The 18,189-nt window shown below is 42.1% G+C and overlaps 1 protein-coding gene across 1 annotated transcript in view; it reads left to right on the forward strand.

Moving 5' to 3' along the window:
* GABRR2 (gamma-aminobutyric acid type A receptor subunit rho2) overlaps positions 1-18,189 on the forward strand; it is a 35,651-nt gene that overhangs the window by 12,401 nt on the left and 5,061 nt on the right. Inside the window, exons 3-8 of the mRNA XM_032683406.1 lie at positions 4,800-4,867; positions 8,950-9,173; positions 13,248-13,330; positions 14,658-14,798; positions 15,032-15,184; positions 17,368-17,564. Of these exons, the coding sequence (XP_032539297.1) occupies positions 4,800-4,867; positions 8,950-9,173; positions 13,248-13,330; positions 14,658-14,798; positions 15,032-15,184; positions 17,368-17,564 (866 nt within the window). The remainder of the gene's footprint in view (positions 1-4,799; positions 4,868-8,949; positions 9,174-13,247; positions 13,331-14,657; positions 14,799-15,031; positions 15,185-17,367; positions 17,565-18,189) is intronic.

Below are 18,189 nucleotides of genomic sequence, written 5' to 3' on the forward strand. Positions count from 1 at the left end.
GCCACTGATTCTCAGCACACTGGGTTGTGAACTCTGCAAAGGAATAAAATATATGAAGCCACAAACACCTTTACAGGCTGGTTACTAAGTATCTTTTCAATATCAAAGTTTGATTTGAGGCTAGAACAGTGATGTGCAGGAATTTACAATAATAAGGCATGAGGTATGTCTGTGAGTGGATTCCAAATGTGAATTCATTTTCAGAAGGCAGTACCTTTACAGTGAGAAGCTGGAAGGATGCTCCACCATGTTATATGTAAACCCTATGCAGAAATTGTGGGGCTAGTGGATACTGTCCAAGAAAGGGAGAAAGCAGAAGCACTCCCATCAGCCTAGGTCTGTGCTTCAGGTCACTTAAATCCTCTCTTAACACACAAATACCTCCTTCAAAAGGGAAATCTCCTGTTTTCCATTTTCAATTTTTATATTGTCACATCTGCTAATGACTGTGTGTCTTGATCTTACCTGAAAGCTGCCACTGTTCTGTGTCTGAGGTGCAAGGGGAATGGGTTATTGGTGGGTTCATTTCTGTGTTGTAAGCAGAGGCCTGTGATTTTTATGAAGCTTTAAGAGTACTCTGTTTGTTTTCTGGTTGTATCAGTCCTGCTGAATTAGGATTTGTGTTCTGCAAGATATTTCTGTGGACAGTGATGGGGGATAATAAATGTTGACATCTTTGCTGTTTCTGGAAGAAATGCTCTAGTTGAAGGTTATACAAGTTATCTCTAGATTTTGATCTATAAATACTTGTTTAATTTGAATAATTCCATGAATTTGGCTGATACTTTACAGAGACTATAAAGTATGAGCTGAAAAGCTTTGCTGGACTGCAGTCTTCGAGCAAAGTAGCACTGCTTCCTTTAGTCAACCAAATCCACAGCTTTCACATGGATCTGTTTAGCTGCCTGTGCAGCAGTGAACATCCTCAAGCTTTGAGATTTCTCCAGTGTTACAGTATTCAGGTCTTTTCCTGCTTATAATTCTCTAAGATGATCCTTCTATATTTCTTCTTTCTGAAGAAAAAGTGAATTTTGATAAAACGTTTTTTGTGACAAGGACAAGTTGGTTGATGAGGGCTTTTCTGCATTTAATGCTGTAATCTGTTACTTGTTCTGTCTACCAGTTCAGTGTGTTGTATACCATCTCAGCTATTCTTGTCCCCTCACATTCACACCCTCATCATCCTCTGCTCCCTCTCAGTAAAGAGGTTTTTTTCCTTTTTGTTCATCCCTAGTGAATTTGATAAGGAATTTGGCAAAGCATCTATAGCCTCAGTGGTTCAAGAGTTTGGTTGACCAAGGGACAGGATTGAAAAGGTAGCAATTCCTAATTGACTCCAAGGGTTAGTGAGAGCAAAGATCTCTTGACATTGTTGGTGACTGATCCACAGCCATTTAATTCAATGGTATGTGCTGTAGCCAAGATACCTTTAAGGAAACCCAGGGTTTGTTTCTGTGGTTTAAAGAGAGCATTTCTAGACAGGGCTTCATCACCTGATTGTGCTCATCACCTGAAGCAGGACTTGATGATCACTGTATTCCTGTCATTAGCTCACAGGCAGCAACATTTGGGCTGTCCCCACTGGCCCTTCACCCACCCTTCAGCCCAACTTTTTGTCTAAGGCTCCTCCAAAGGGTCTAGGTGTCTCAATGTGCCCTCATTTCCATTTGTGTGCTCTCTTATTGCCTCAGCCTCACGTGCTGAATGAGGAGCAGGGAGAAGGGAAAAACAGTGATTGATCCTGCTGATTGTAGTAAGAGTTTGCCCAAGAAAGGCAGAGTAAATATTTCCACTGATAAGCTGGTTTTACAATCTCATCTTCATACTGTCTATATTAAGATCTAAACATTTGAGTCCCGTGTTCAAATGATTTCTCCCTCTCTCTATTACAATCACTGTTTTATCATCCCTCAAATTCATGATTAACTGCAGAAAAGAAATAAGTAAAAGCAGTTTCACTGATGTACCAGACACCTAACACTGCCTTGGGCCTCTTCTCTCAAGGGCTTTCCAGACTATCTGGCTTAACATGGAACATCCTTTATTTTGGGTTTAATAAAGCTTCATGGCAGCTCCAGACTGAACTGTAGATCTTGTCCTTGCAATGTCCTTGCTGGTTATTGAGCATTTGATGCAGGAACATGAACAAAGAAAAGAATATGGACACAGTCTTTTATCTTCAAGAGTGGATAGGGAAGGAATAGGAGAGCAGGATATATGCCAGCATGGCAGTGTTCTTATGTTTGTGGGTTTGGTTTTTAGTTGTTTGTTGTTTATTTGTTTGTTTTTAATCTGTGATTATTGTTCAGACAGACATAGAAATTGCAGCAGTAAACAGACTTTGGGTGGGTGTTGATTGCCTGAATCAAGACTAAATTCAGGATTCATACACAGAGAGTCTCTCTTGCAGCCTGGAAGCTGTGGGGGACTGCCCAGCTTGTGTTGGGCACACAGCCCCTCGGCACCAGGGGGTCACAGTGGGAAGTACCACAGCCAACCACTGCCATCCTCTTCTGGCACAACCTGATTGCACTGTGAAGCCATCCTGGCAGAGACCATGTCTTCTGCATTAGCACCGTGGCTACCATGACGTGGCTTTTTGGAAGCACTGGGGGCACTACTGCAGTGTCCCCAGCTGTGTATGACAATAAGTAATATTAATTACTCATGCTTTCACCAGTAAATGACAGAGGCAGTGCTGGGGCCATCCTTGTGCCTGCCCTGACATGGGCTGTGTTGGGCTGTGGAGTCTTTCTGAAGAGACTTTCTCTGAGCATTGAGGCTTGCTGTAACAGAGGCCCAAGTTAAGTGTCACAAACATGACCTCACTGAAGAGCTATTAGGTATTTAAAGGCATTAAGCAAATAGGTAATTATTTGAATTACTGCACGAGCTCTTCTTAATGTATGACTCTTTTTCACCATGTATGACTTTGATATGTTATCTGAACAAAAAAAGGCAAAAAAAGGCAAAAAAACCTCAAAAAATTGACTACAAACAGATGCTTGTTATCACCATACATAAAGTGCTTTTTGCTACCTTGTTTAAAAAACCAAAAGAAAACATGTTTTACTGAGCAGGAGGGATGCTGTATAGAAATTCTTTCAGTGGCAAATTCTTGCTGGCAATTTTTTCAAAGTATGAAGTGCACAGCTGTGTGTCTGAATGTGACATGTTAAGTGTTTATGAGCACCTGGGAGTGCCGGATTAGCCAAGTTTCAGCTTCATTGCTGGGGAAGCAGTCACTTAAATTGGAATTGGTGGTTCTGAGGAGCCTGGTCCTGCCCCACAGGGCTTCCTTCAGGGTGCCTGTACCCAGCACAACCACTGATGGAGGGTGTGGGCACAACAGTTTGGAAGTGTGCACACAGAAGGGGGACAGTGTCACCATCAGCATGCTCTACTGTAATTTGGTGAAACTGGCTTATCAAAGCCGTAGCAAACCTGTGCTGGGGCCAGTTGCAGCTTGTCTCATGGACATGGTGACTAGCCTTTCCCTACTGAAGCTGAGTTGGTTCTGCTTTCTCCTCCATTTAGAGGCTGTGTTCAAAAGCCCTGAAGATGTGTGAGAGTGTGTACAAGCTGCAGCAGGTACCGGAGCAGGACAGATGGCAGCTTGCAAAAGTGCCCTGCTTTCTCAGAACACTATTTCTCTCTCTTGTTAGGCTCATGGTGTATTCAGACCTTGGTTGTGGTCTCAAGGAAGATGCTACTCTAGCTAAATACATGCATGCAGCCAGCCCTGCTATGTGTGGGTCTGAGTCTACAAAGTGATTGTGGTGCCTCTTACATACCATCTGACTGCTAATCGGATTGAAAATCTGGGTGCTGAAAAACTTTGCAAATCTTCACAAATTGTCATGGAGGCCACTGTGGTCCTTGGAAAATTCGTTTCTGTTGTGCAAGTCCCAGACATGTCTGCAGAGCTTCTGTTTCCTTTGGCAGGGTCTGTCTCACTGACAGTGCTTAGGCTGGAGATAGGCTGGATCGGCTCATCAGTGTGAGCCCTGAGTGCCACACAGTGACAGCACAAGGTGGCAGTGGATCCACCTGGACTGTTCCTCAGCAGTTCCTGTTAACCTGCCCTGGTGGATTGTGCTTGGTGTGCACGTCTCTGTAGGCACTTACCACAAGAAATGGGAAAAGGCTGCAAGAGGGCACACTGTGGTGACGAGTAACCTCAGCAGGTCCTGATCATTAATGAGCAGCAGTCTACAGTGAAGTTTTGATACAAGGTTTCTAATAATAGAAGAGTGTGCATTTGTTATGGGACATTTTCTGCTTATTTACTCTTCGTGAATTCTTTGGTTGCTAATTTTGAAACTGCCATGGAAACCTAGTAACATCATCAGTGAGTCATATGAATGGTGATGGGCTCTTGAGAGATTAATATAGCTAGTCTTTTTTGGTAAAAAATGAGAAACCTTCAAGAGAGTGTTCATTGCTTGCCATTTCTTCATCTCAGTCCCCTCTTCTTGGGGCTAAATTTGTTCATAAAAGCCTAAAATTTAAGATGGGATGGCTCAGTTTTTAAAAATGTATGCGAATGTTTCATCCAAGCTCTGGATTAGCTGGGCAGTGTGTCAACATTGCAGTATATGCCAAGGAGAAGATAATCAGTGTTTCAAAAGGGGCCTTACATGGTTATTCACTGACTCTTACCCCAGCCCCTTCATGAAGAGCCATTGACAGAAATGTGTAACATAAATTCAGAAATGTTTTGCACTTTATAGTGCTAATTAAATGCAGATTATATGAAAGACCACTAATTTGGATATCTAAATCTCCTTCTCTTTCAGGCCCTGCAATTCCTGTTGGGGTGGATGTGCAAGTTGAAAGCTTGGACAGTATTTCTGAAGTTGACATGGTACGTAATCCTCTTCTAAGCCTCAATTACTTCCAGTCATAAAATGTCGTTCCCACCTGAAACCTGTGGGTTTCAAATTATTGGTCAGATCAAAGTAATGGCAGCATCTGTGAAATTCAAAGAGGCTCATATTCAGAAGCAAAGACTTGATAAAACCAGGTGATCAAAGGCTTATCTCTGTATCTCCAGATAAAGATTAAAAGCATGAAGGAAAAAACAACCTTGAATGGGAGAATAATCAGTGCTATGAAAGATCTATCACAATGAAAAATGTAAACAGCTGTGTATGAAGGTTTGACGGTATAAGGTGAAGTTCACATAAGCTGTGCTTACTGCAGGAGTTTTCTTCCTTAGGGAAACATTGAGTTCACATGAATGTTCATATACATTTGGGGAGGAGTGTTGTCTGTTTGGGGTTTTGTGTATTTTTTGGTTTAGTTTTGTGTTTTGTTTTGGAGTTTGGGGGTTTTTTTGGTCATTGTTGTTTTTGGTTTGTTCTGTTTTTTGCTGTAGGAAATTGAATAAAAACACTGGAAAGGAAAGTGCAAGGAGGAACATAGAGGAGAAGAGGAAGCTTCTTAGTTCCTTCCTCCTTCTGCCTTTTCCTCCCTGGTCTTGGGTATCTTCTCTGGTCTAGACAAAACACAAAGGAAGAGCTTTAGCTTGAGTGGTTTTTACTGTGGTGCACTTACATCTTCATCCCGCTTTGGAGGGGTCGGAGTAGATGACTTTTAAAGGTCCCTTCCAACCTAAACTATTCTGTGTTCTAGGATTAAACAAGGGAGCTTGGCTGCCTGGATATTGAAAGAGTGGATTTGGGGGTATGCATGCAATGAGGTGTGTAGGAGGGAGGTGTCAGCATAGGAAATTGCCGCCACAAGGAGAGTTGGGGCTCTAGTATATCAAGATAATGTCAGAGCAGCAAAGAGACCTAATTAGTAAATAATTCACAATGATTTCTATCAGGAGCATCTGATTTCAACAAAAATGTTGCCTGTCAGAAAGCTTTGAGGTCAGTTCTCTCCCTTGGCTGTTGATAGCTCCCTAGTCCTATTTTCCCAGCACGATAAGCACTTTCTACAGCAGTTTCTGATATGTATTTGGGGTGGAAGAATGGTCTCTCAGGTCATTCTGAGTTACATTGGTTACATTGGTTTGTTTCTCCAACAGACTGTCCTGGCATGGGTGTTTGCAGAGAGGAGAGCGGGCAGTAAGCTGTTAGCATGGTCAGGGGACTGGGGCTGCCTGTGCCTGCAGCAGGGTGCCCTCCTTGGCTGCCAGTTGCAGGCAGGGCAAGGCTGCAGGCAGGGCTTATCTCAAACTGCTCTGAAGGGTTAGTGGCCCTGGAAATCAGGTACTGTCAGCTGAGCAGGCTCACTGCTTGAGCAGGCACCTGATGCTCCAAAGAAGCACCAGACAGAAGCGTCAGGAGCCACAACCCATCATATCTGCAAGACAGTGCATGTCAGTGAGAGCAGCCAGGAGATGTTAAAAGCATGAGGGTTTAAAATTGGTGCCTGTCTGGTCGGCATGGATGGGCTGCTGCTGTGTACATTGACAGGGCACGCTCTTGGGGCTGCCTGGAGCACGGCACAAACATGAAATGTGCTGTCAAAATCGAGGTACTTGTGTATGCTCGTTTGCTGTGCCTCTGGCAGGTACTATCCGTCTCTCAGTTTCTTGTAAAAACTTGTTTCCTAAGGGATTTTCCTACTTGTGAGTGCTGAAACAAACCCCTTTTTTTGCTTGTAAATAGCATGTGTGCTGGTCAGAAAGGAACAAGCTGTCAACTAACTGCCTCGTTTGACTCATGCCATGAAAAACTTCCTTTATTTAGATTTTATACTTAGATGTCACTTTGGCGTTGTGTTGGCAGCATTTGGTGTGGTATGTGTTGACCATTGGAGAGAGAGGAGAGCTGACCATTGTGTTGACCTGTTTGGAGAGAGAAAGGGGGTGAAGATGAAAGAGAAGCTCCTGCCTGGTAGGACAGGGAAAGGGGTGACCTGGAATGTAGTGTGCCCCTTCACATGTTGTCCCTACAGGCAGTCTCTTCCACCTCCTCTGTGGAGGCTGTAAGCCTTGCTGTGGTCGATGCCACATCGTTCCCTGTTCCCCTGTGCTCTGATGATGGAGCTGCCCAGAGGCATTTTGCAGCTGCAACCTCCAGCTGCCTGGCTGTCCTGGTTTTGGCTGGGATAGAGCTAATTTTCTTCTTAGTAGCTGGTACAGTGCTGTGTTTTGGATTTAGTATGAGAATAATACTGATAACACAGTGTTTTGGTTGTGACTAAGTAGTGCTTACCCTAAGTCAAGGACTTTTTAGTGTCTCATGCTCTACCAGTGAGGAGGAGCATGGAAAGACAGGAAGGGACATGGCCAGGACAGCTGACCTGAACTGGCCAAAGAGATATTCCATACCAAAAAAGATCATGCTCAGTATATAAATTGGCAGGAGTTGGCTGGGAGGGCTGATTGCTGCTGGGGGACAGGCTGGGAATTGGTCAGTAACTGTATTGTGCATCACTTGTGTTTTCTGGAGTTTTGTCCCTCTCTCTTTTTATGACCCTTTTCATTAATCTTACTATTATTATTTACTTTATTTCAATTATTAAACTGTTCTTATCTCAACCCAACTTTTTCTGATTCTCTTCCCCATCCCATTGGCCGGGGACTGGGGGAAGGAGGAGTGAGCAAGTGTCCCTGTGGTACCTAGATGCTTGCTGGGGTTAAACTACAACAATGGTCCTCCTCACCTGGAGCCCCATGTCCCTCCATCTCATGTCATGGCCAAGGGAATGGTGACCCTGAGTATCCAGGCTCTTTTTTACCCCTTTTTTGACTTTTGCTGTAACTTGCACTGACTCCTAAGAAAGCAACAGTTGTGCCTCTTCCTTTATTTCCTTTTTCCCAGCTCTAGTCAAGCCGATGAGCTCAAGCTCAAGTCTCTCCCCTGAGGGTGACTTGTCCAGTCAGGTTGCAGCCTAAGCCTGTCAGTAGCAGCAGTTGCTGGAAATATTTCTTTGTGACTATAGTTGTAAGGGGAAGGTGGCCAGTATCCAGTAGGGAACAGAAGCTGGCAGCATCCCTGGGAGGAACGGCAGTGGAACCTGGGACCAGCTTAAGATGGGGACTTGCAGGTGGATGAGGAGAAGTGTCTCCCTGGCAGGTCTCTGCCACGGCCAGAGAGAGAGGTGTCTGGCCAGCTCTGTCCCATACAGGGCAGCAAGATGAGGACTGGCACTAGAGCCTTCTTTGTCAAACTAATGAGAAACCTATTGGCAATGCAAGGCTATTACCAGACAGCCCTTTGAAACGGAGAGTCAGGGGAGATTGTTTGTTACCGTTTTTCACCAAACTGATTGTTTGATTTTGTTTTTAGAAAGTGGTTGCTGTGCCGCTAGGAAGAGGTCCTGGCCTGTGTTGTTGCCTCTTCAGGTTTGGCAGCTCCCATAACCCCTCATTTAATTGTGAATATAAAGAAAAGAAGTGTATTTGATCTCAGAATGAGAGAGTAGATTCAGCTCTGAAAGCAAGAGCTGCCAGGTTGGGATCAACAAACAGATGTTTTCCTTTATGTGACTGAAGCTCCTGCCCCCACAACAAGCTTAAAAAGGGAACTTTATTTATACACTTTTATGGTAGTCACTTGGTTGCTGTTTGCAACAATTTAGTTCTTTTGGGCATAAATTACTTAATGTTTAGCCTCATCATTAGCTAACTTTCACAATTTTTCCTCTAGATCATGCTATTGATACCATAGTCCTGCAAGATAGTTTTGCCAGGATTGAAGAATTGTTTCTGTGGGGCATTGCTTCTCTTGGGGCATACTTGTATCCCTTTTGTGACTGAACATTACTGGGTACTGTAATACATTCATTGGTTGTTTATGCTTTGTCTTGGCTGAAATTATTTTTTCAGAAAAATCTATTCACAGAGATCATTGGCCTAGGAAAGAATCGGGAGTTGAGAGTGGAGAGATTTTATCTACCTGGTAGGAGTGAGTTTTCTTTCTGGTGTGTCCCAGTTGTAGAGTGCAGCACTGACAGACCTCTCTCTTGTTCTCTTCATTTTTTGTGAAGGATTTCACTATGACCTTGTACTTAAGGCACTACTGGAAGGATGAGCGTCTCTCCTTTCCCAGCACCAACAACAAGAGCATGACCTTTGACGGCAGGCTGGTGAAGAAGATCTGGGTCCCTGATGTCTTCTTTGTGCATTCCAAGAGGTCCTTCATTCATGATACCACCACAGACAACATCATGCTGCGAGTGTTCCCTGATGGTCACGTTCTCTACAGCATGAGGTAACAGTGCAGCCCTGCTGCTCCTGAGCATCCCCTGGGGCTTTGCTGTCAATTTTGCTCTTGACTTGACTTTGGTGATCACTAGGACTGCTACTGCCAGTCCTGCTACTCACACTGCAGATGCAGAGCCCTGTTTCCAGAAAGTGCAGTGCAAAATGCTTTGCAGGAAACTGAAAGAACCCATGCTTTGGGGACTAACAGGATAACCTCCTCCCCAGGGGAAGCATGCCCTCAACTCTTTGCAGTCAGTGGAGGGCTTAGTCAAGCAGGAATGTTCATCCCAGGGTCAGTCTGTGATTAAACTGGAAGCTGCTGATATACCAGATGGTGACCTCTATAATTATCCTATTTTTCTTCCTGTTTGTCTAGAAATGTTTTTTTGTTGTTGTGGTGGTGTTTTTGTGTTGATGTAAAGATTTAAATTTATTGATGCTGAAATAGCAGTATTAAAGGCAGTCAGGTTTTCTAGTAGATTTGTTGGCTGGAAGAATCCTGAGGCACGTCTGTCATGACCTGGAGGGTTACCCATCCTGTGGGTCTATGCAGATCGTGACAGTGGGTTTGCAGAATTCTGTAATACACAAGGACATGGAGGCTTAATCCTCTAAACTCTCTACCTTATTACAGATTACCAAAAATACCACAAAAATCACCACTACCAAGTAAACTACCACAAGATCACCACTACCTATGATTAATAAAGTGAATATTAATATACATATCAAGCTATTTCAAATTAATGTCAGCAATCAGTAATTTAGTGTCCATAAATCATGTGGCAACAGCCAATAACAGACATAACTAACTAGGTGTATACTTTTACGGTTACTTATTATTAGTGGAGCAACTCTTCAACAGTATACCAGCAGGTACACTTAGGAGAGACTGCTTGTATGAATGCAGAATACTGATATCAAGTGATTCATCATCAGGTGAACCAAATCATCCTATGAATGAAGGACAAACTGAAACAGCCTCCAAAGTGGGCCCAGAGGGATCCAATGAGACAACAGACAGAGTGGCACTTCAGAGATGCTCTGAGTCATAGGGTCTGGAGTCAGCCAGCCACCCCCAGTGAGAGTCCAAGAGCTGGTAGAAAGTTCATACAGTGAATTCAACCTGTTTAGGAATGGAAAAGTACATGCAGCATGGAAAGTTCTCAGAGAATAAGGCTTCATTTTGGGTAAAAGTCATGTCCTTCTTATATCCAGAGGTATAAGAGGGTGTAGGACACTATCACTTTGAGCAGCCAATAGGTGCTGGTAATTTGTATTTTTCACCTGTGATGACTGATAGATAATGATGTTTTCTGTTCTTTCAGAAAAACTTTTATTTTCCAGGCAATAAATTACCTTTTAAATCCCTTTCTTTTTGCAGTTGTTGATGGTATTCCAGGATTTCTCCAGTTTCTAGGTACCCTGTCTGCATTTCCAAGAGGCCAGCTGTGCTTCTCAAGGATGTGTCTGGCTGCCAGGCTGGCAGGCCTTTCTCTGTCAATATTTTTCAGAAGGCAGCTTTTTTGCTCAGTAGTTTCCCCTTCTAACCAGGCCACCTTTACGGCTGCTCACATCACCATCCCAGCAGATTTCATTTACTTCAGAAGAAGGCAAAAGGAAAAGTGGAGAAAAATACACTTCCAGAGGAGAAAAGCTGAAGAGCCCAAACAAAAGGATATTTCCCCAGGGCAGAAAACATGTTCTCAGTGTACAGAGATCTTGGAATGTTTTGTAGCCAAGGATTTCTGTTCTAGGATCTTTCTGGAACTTACTCACTTCAGATATGGCAAAATGATTCTCAAAAACTAGGAAAGGTTTTCTATAAAGTTTTATTCAGGGCGCTCTCTCTCTTTGAAGAATAAGCATAGTGGGCAATATTACCCCAAGCAGGACAATATTGTCCCAAGTAAGACAATATCCCACAGAACTAGGGGGTTCTAAAGTTCACTCTAAAGCAAAGTTTCATGGTCCAAATACAATTCTACTGAATTTATTTTAAAAGCCCTGGACAAATTTGTAAAATCACAAAGAAATATATGCATGTGTGTAAGAAAGAAATGCATCGTATGACTACTTCATTTTGCCTGATTTAATGATGAAAGTCCCAACTTGGTCAAACACTTAAGAACACTTTCCCTGTTATGAACCATTTAATAAACCCATTTATTGCGTGGGAGGTCTAATTACCCACACCTAAACTAAGCACCTAAAGACAGTGTGTATTTTTTTGGAACTGGATGAGGATGAAGGTGCCATATAGCCGGAGAGACAAGAAGCAGAAAGAAAAATAAAGAATGAGGTTAGATGAAAGCTTGGGTCAGTACTGAGGGGAGAAGAGCAGCAGGAGGGTAGGGACCTTCCTGACAGCTGTTGCTCTGTGTAACTGAGTATCTGTTTCCATTGCTCACACCCCACAGTTCTTATGTTCTAAAGCCAGGAGCAATCCACTTATTAGCAGTGCTCAACAACCAGAATGAATGAACAAGTGTTCTTAATGGCAAACATTGGTTCTGTTCAGGTCTGCTCATTTGCACACATGCAGAGTATTTACTTTCAGAATTTTCTGTGATCTGTCAAGGAGGTGTTGTGAATTTTTAATGTTATCCACAAGAGAGAAGACTGTGAGTTAACCACAGCTGACTGCACAAGAATTAAATGGATAATTTGATACATAAAACAAAGAAAAATAAGAATCTTCATGGCATTTGGGCCTGGTAGTGTTTAAGACACTCAGAATGAGATCTGGCTGACAAAACATGGGTGTCTGGTCATACTGGAAATGCCCTCAGATGTCTTGAGATATCTACAAGGGGTTGATACTGGGCTGAGACACATTCCTCATTTCGGCCTTGGGCTTTCATGGTCACCTAAACACTGCGCTCTAATTGAGGAATATGTTACTGATGAGCTGATTTTCTGTGCTGTCACTGGTTAATGAATTGTTATTGACCACAGATTGTGCCATAGTTCAGGTGATGCTGAGGAAAGAAAATAACAGAAAGAAAGAAAATGATGAGACTGAGTTATACAATGCTTAAATGCTACACACAATTAGGGGAGGTCATTGCCTCGATACACCTTCTGGAGCATATCCCCAAAAACATGCTTTAAATTTTGCACATAAGGCAAAAATTTGCTCTAGTTTTATGGTCAAAATGAACAGTGTGAGCTTTTCAGGGGTAATGAGTGTGTAGATCTGGGTAGGATTTGCATCTCAATCCCTGCAACAGAAGAAAAGTTCTTTATCAACGTCTGCAACAAATCTAGGAAATGGTCACAGCTAACGTAAGTTGGCTTCTGAAACGATGAGTCACAGCTGATTTGAGCCTACTAAATTGAGAGCTCTACTGCAAATCCGTCTGCAAGAGAAAGTTCACTGACCCACTGGAAAATTTCTTATGTAACAATGTGCACAACTGGACTAATTTAAAAACTGGAGCTGTGATTGCTGCAGCTCTTTAGCTTAGACTTAAACTTAACGGAGGCAAATCTCACTTCTTGAAAATAAGCTGCATCCATTTTACGTCCCCTGCCCCAGAAATACACCCCTCAGATTAAAATAATTTTATTGAGAACAGAAAAAACCTGTTTTTATTTAAAAATATATGTACTGGAGCAATCCTGTGGCTTGTAATAAGGATGGCCATGTTTCTCAGACTTGATCATTCTTGGGGTGACTATGGAGGGAACTGAGCAATGGGGAAAATGAGGAAACCTTAACTGAGCTGTACATAAGAGAAACTTCAAATGTAAATGGTGAAGTTATTTTATGTTGTTGCTTTGTACGGAAATACTTGGCTACAAAGTACAGTGGACTGACTGTACTGACATTAGTATAACTGTAATGTTCAAGATAGTGCTTTAGTTCCTTGGTAGATATTGAAATTACATCTTCCTTTGGAGTTTCTGTGTATAATCCATCTCGTTTGAACTTGGATAATTGGTAATTTTCCTGGGATTTTATGCTAACATCATGCATAATTTCTGGCTTTAAAGCTGCAGAATAATTATCTGCAATAACATTCTGCCTGATTGCTCCTCATAGAAACCAACTTTTTTTCTGATTTTCAACTTCTAGGGTCACAGTGACAGCAATGTGCAACATGGACTTCAGCTGCTTCCCCCTGGACTCTCAGACATGTTCTCTGGAGCTGGAAAGCTGTATGTTGTATCTGTGTTTCTCGCTAGACGTGCTTCATGGCTGGCTGCACAAGCGTTGCACTGGACACATCTCAGAATACTTTTTATTTCAGGGCCTGAAAAGATAGTTCACCAGAGTTACTAAGAGACTTTCTATTGACTCAACAGTGTTGTATGTCTAGTCCTTATGCTGCTAGACAGGGGAATTTGCAAGGAAAACATCCTATGACATAATCCTGATCCTGCAAACACTGTGACCTGGGCTAAGCTTCTTTGGGAAGGATTTGTTCTGTGGAGAACTTCATGTGAACAGTAAAATTTTCGTGGCTGTTCTGTGAACTTTCTCCAGTGTAGACTAACATCTAGTTGTTTTGAGGTCCTCCCAGCTGTTTAACTGAAACGTTCCTCTACAAACAGCAAAATCACAGGGTAATTGACATTGATGTTGAGGTCAGCTGCTCCTTGAGTTCAGCTGCTCCCTGTTGAAAGCAGGGAGATCTTTATAGTGGGTTGCTCGGGGCTGTGTCCAGTTGGGTTTTGAACAAGGTAAAGCAGGCTCCACAACTCTTCTGTGCAACTTGGTCAAATATTTGACAGCCCTCATCCTGAAAAATTTACTTTTTCCTGCTTGGAAACAACTCTTTGCTGTGACTTGCATCCCTTGCCTCTTGTCCTTTCATTTTCTATCTTGATGAAGAGTCTGAGAAAAGCCTGCTGCCATCTTCTCTATGACCCTCAACAGGGCAGCATCTGGACCCCAGCACAGACTGCTCTTCTTCCAGCTGAACGAACCCTGTTCCTGCAGCCTCTTATGCTGTGTGCTCCAGCCCCTGACCATCTTGATAACCCATTTCTCATTCCCCATTCCTGATACCTAGTGTGATAACAAATTCTGGTTTTCATATACACTTTTAAAATATTTCTAGACTTTTGCTTCAGATCCTATCCTTTTTGCTTTTATCGTTATTAGATAGTTTGAGTGTTTGTGTTTGAGGTGTCTGCGTTTCCTCCTTCCTCTGAATTCAGGTGTGTTACCCATGATTATTTCCTGATCTATTCTTATCAGTTAGCAATACCTTGTCAATTAATTTTGATCTGTGATGTTCAGAAGAGTGCCATTCTAGCTGTCATTCCATCAGTGTAGAGTAAAAAGAGGATGTGTTTCCTTGAATCGGGATGACCTAAATTTTTATTTTTGTCATGATATATTATGTCATACGATCTTTTTAACTCAGTGCTGTTAGCAAAGTTATTTGTGGCATTACTTCATGCCAAAGACTGCATCTGTTAGCTTTTGTCAAACCTCCAAGCTAAAGTCACTTCACATCATGTTTCTTCTTTCCCTAAGATGCTTACACTGATGAAGATCTGATGCTGTACTGGAAAAATGGGAATGAATCTCTGAAAACTGATGAAAAGATTTCTTTGTCTCAGTTTTTGATACAAAAATTCCACACTACATCAAGATTGGCTTTCTACAGTAGCACGGGTATTGATCTTTTCTGATTTAATACTACTGCTAAAACTAATGCTGTATTAACTGCCTGTGAGAGGGCTCTTGCTGAAATGTAGTCTCCACGGTCTGGACAATACATGTTTTGTAAGCTCAGTTTCTTTTTTTCACTACTCTTTAGAATTAAAATAGCAAAAGAAAGATCTTACCTCTCTGTGCCTACTTTCAAGGCTCTTTCCACTGATTCTGGGTTTCCTTCTCTCTCAAAGGTTGGTACAATCGACTCTACATTAACTTCACTTTACGTCGACACATCTTCTTCTTCTTGCTCCAAACTTACTTCCCTGCTACCCTCATGGTCATGTTGTCCTGGGTGTCCTTCTGGATTGATCACCGAGCAGTTCCTGCCAGAGTCTCTTTGGGTGAGAACAATTGCAAAAAGCCATGACTGTGTGAAAATCTTTGAACGCGAAAGTTTTGGCAGGACTGGGCAATCAAATGTTGGTGTTACCTGATGATTAATGTAATGTAAAACTTGCAGTTTGTCTTAAGTCCTTCCTCATTAAGCAGTCTTCCTCACCTGCACTTTGCTCAGGACAGAAAGGGCTATGGTCTTAAAACTATAGTTGAGCAGAGAAGTTTCAGTATTTAAGAGTTGATGAATTGAGAGGTTTTCCCTGTTGTCCCGCCCTGCAGTTCTAAGACACACATTCCCATTGGTGACAGTAGAGTTTCACAGGAGTTCAGGCACCTACAGGGCTTTAAAGGCTTCTGTTACAATTTTCATGAGTGCCTTTCAAGAGTAGGATCCTGCCATGTCCCAGCTGCCACAGTGAATATCCCAGCCCAGCTATGTGTCTTCCCAACCAGCCAAAACCGATGCTGTGGCCAGTGGTTTTCTCCAGACTGCCTGGAGGGTGGCAATGTGGCACATCTTAACAAAGGTGGGAAAGAAAGGCAACAGCAAGGGGTCTAACCCTATCAGCACCTGTGTACTTTGGTATCACAGAATTATGAAATCATAGAATGGTTTGGATTTGAAGGGATCTTAGAGATACATAATCCCAACCACCCTGCCATGGGCAGGAACACCTTCCAGTAGACAAGGTTGCCTGGCCTTCAAACATGTTGTTCCATCTGGTGTGCCCCTGGGAAAACTCAGGCATCTCAGTAACTCCAGGCCTCAGACAGCAGCGGGGCAGTGAAAGGAACACAGCTTTCCTCTCTCATCTACAGTGCTGAGGATGAGAGGCCACTAACCCTGAGGTGAGGCAGATGTTGGGTTTCTCCTTTCCCAAGGGTGTCCTGCACTGAGAACCCAATGTGTCTGAGGTAGTGAGGTCCCTCATTTGAAGGAGTGGAAAAGCAAAGAAGAAGCTGTTTGAAATCCTGCACACACCAATCTGCTTCTCTAGATATCTAAAACCCAACAGTCAGAGCTTTGTCTGTGTCAGGACTGGAGGAAATTCTTTCAGCTGAACATAAAAAAGAGCTGATTTGTTTATCACTCCCTGCATAGGTTAAAGGAAGGCAAAAATATAATAGGAAAACTCTCTGAATATTAATATGTAAGGCTTCCAATACTGAAAGCATAAACACACTATTCCAGCTCATAAGTTCATTTCACTTAGAGAGCTATGCACTAGAGCAAACAGATGAGAAGAGGGAGCTGGAAGTCTGCTCCACTGAAAGAAATGTGTTTGGTTTCAATTTTTTTAAAAAAATTGTATCCTGATGAAAAGTGAACAACATTAGCTATGTTCACAGCAGTCACTGTTTTGAAATGGCTGAAGTAGCTATGAATGCTTTTTGACTCTGTTTGCTCTGTTTAAGTGGCTTTGGGAATGTGTCAATATTCTTCTCTCCATGACAATCCAAAGGATATATTATTTTGCAGGATTATATGTATACCTGTCTATATACACATACACATGTGTGAAGATATATACATACTCACACATATATAAACACATATATTTAACTATAAACACATACACATGTACACATTTATCTATATAATGCCATGATGGTTGTTCAAAATGTTTTGATTTCCACAGCTTTAACTGTAGAAAAATATTTCTAGAGGTAAAAGCATAACACTTTTCTTCTGCATGGCTTCATGCAAAATATTTTATCCTTATTGCCTGCCCCTTTTAAGATCAGTGATTTAGATCAAGTCCTCTTTAGCTGTGACCAAAAGTCGATACTAATTTTCTTCCTGGCAATACCTGTAACACAGAATGGTACAGCTGGGAAACAGAGGTCCCTGTCATCCACTGGTCTTAGCAGACCTGACCTTAGGGTTAGGTGTGTTAAAAATGTGTTTTAACATCACTGTCTCATAAACCCTGGAGGTTAAGGAGAGAGTTAAATGCTGTTCCTAGAGAAATCATTGCTCCTCAAAACTCATCCCATCATAAGCACAGAAGTGAAGGCAGTGGAACAGTTCTGCATTGGCAAAAGAGATACGTTACACATATTTATTTGATATTGAATATATTTTAGATCATCATGTAAACCATAATTTCTGGGTTTTTTTTCTAGAGACAAAAAACCTTATATACTGTATCAGTCAATAACATTTATTTCTCTTGGTTCTGTCCAGGGATAACCACTGTGCTGACCATGTCCACGATCATCACTGGGGTGAATGCTTCCATGCCTCGTGTTTCCTACATCAAAGCAGTGGACATTTACCTGTGGGTCAGTTTTGTGTTTGTCTTCCTCTCAGTGTTGGAATATGCAGCTGTGAATTACCTGACGACGGTGCAAGAGAGGAAGGAGAGGAAACTCCAGAAGAGGGTGAGAAAAACTTCTTTTCGTCCATTTATTCCTTTTTTCCCTTGTGGCTGATCTGGTCTTTATATTGACAGAGTTTTTCAGTGGCATCCTGAATATTCCATATTGATAAATGTATACATATTTATATCTTCCGATATATAAATTTCTACATATATATATTTAATTATTTTAGCTGAATACATCCTTGAAAACAAGTCTTTGGAAAAACCATAGTTCAAAGTTGGTGGAGGAGGGAATTGGGTGCAAAGTATTACTTGGTAAGGAAATTGGTCTATAGGGAATCAGAGGCAGGATCTCCTAGCAGAAAGGTTTGGGAGTCCATTTTCATTGCATACAAATACATCATCCATATTGCTGGAACAGGAAAACTTCAGATTTTGAATAGTAGAAGATGGCATTTGCCATTCAAAATTCTACCTGCAGTCTAAAAAACTTGTGGGATGTATGCTGTTAAAGTCAATGCAAGTTTTGACATTAACTTCAACAGAGTGGGGATTTTACATTAGGCTTTTAGCAGGTCATCTCCTTGGTTTAAAATTAGATTTACAAAGAAAACGTGTATCTGTGAAACCAGAACTTGGGCTTTTTTTTTCCATAACATGTACTGGATAAACCATTTCTACAG

The sequence above is a fragment of the Chiroxiphia lanceolata genome, chromosome 3 (genome assembly GCF_009829145.1).
Source record: "Chiroxiphia lanceolata isolate bChiLan1 chromosome 3, bChiLan1.pri, whole genome shotgun sequence".
In the NCBI taxonomy this organism is placed as follows: domain Eukaryota; kingdom Metazoa; phylum Chordata; class Aves; order Passeriformes; family Pipridae; genus Chiroxiphia; species Chiroxiphia lanceolata.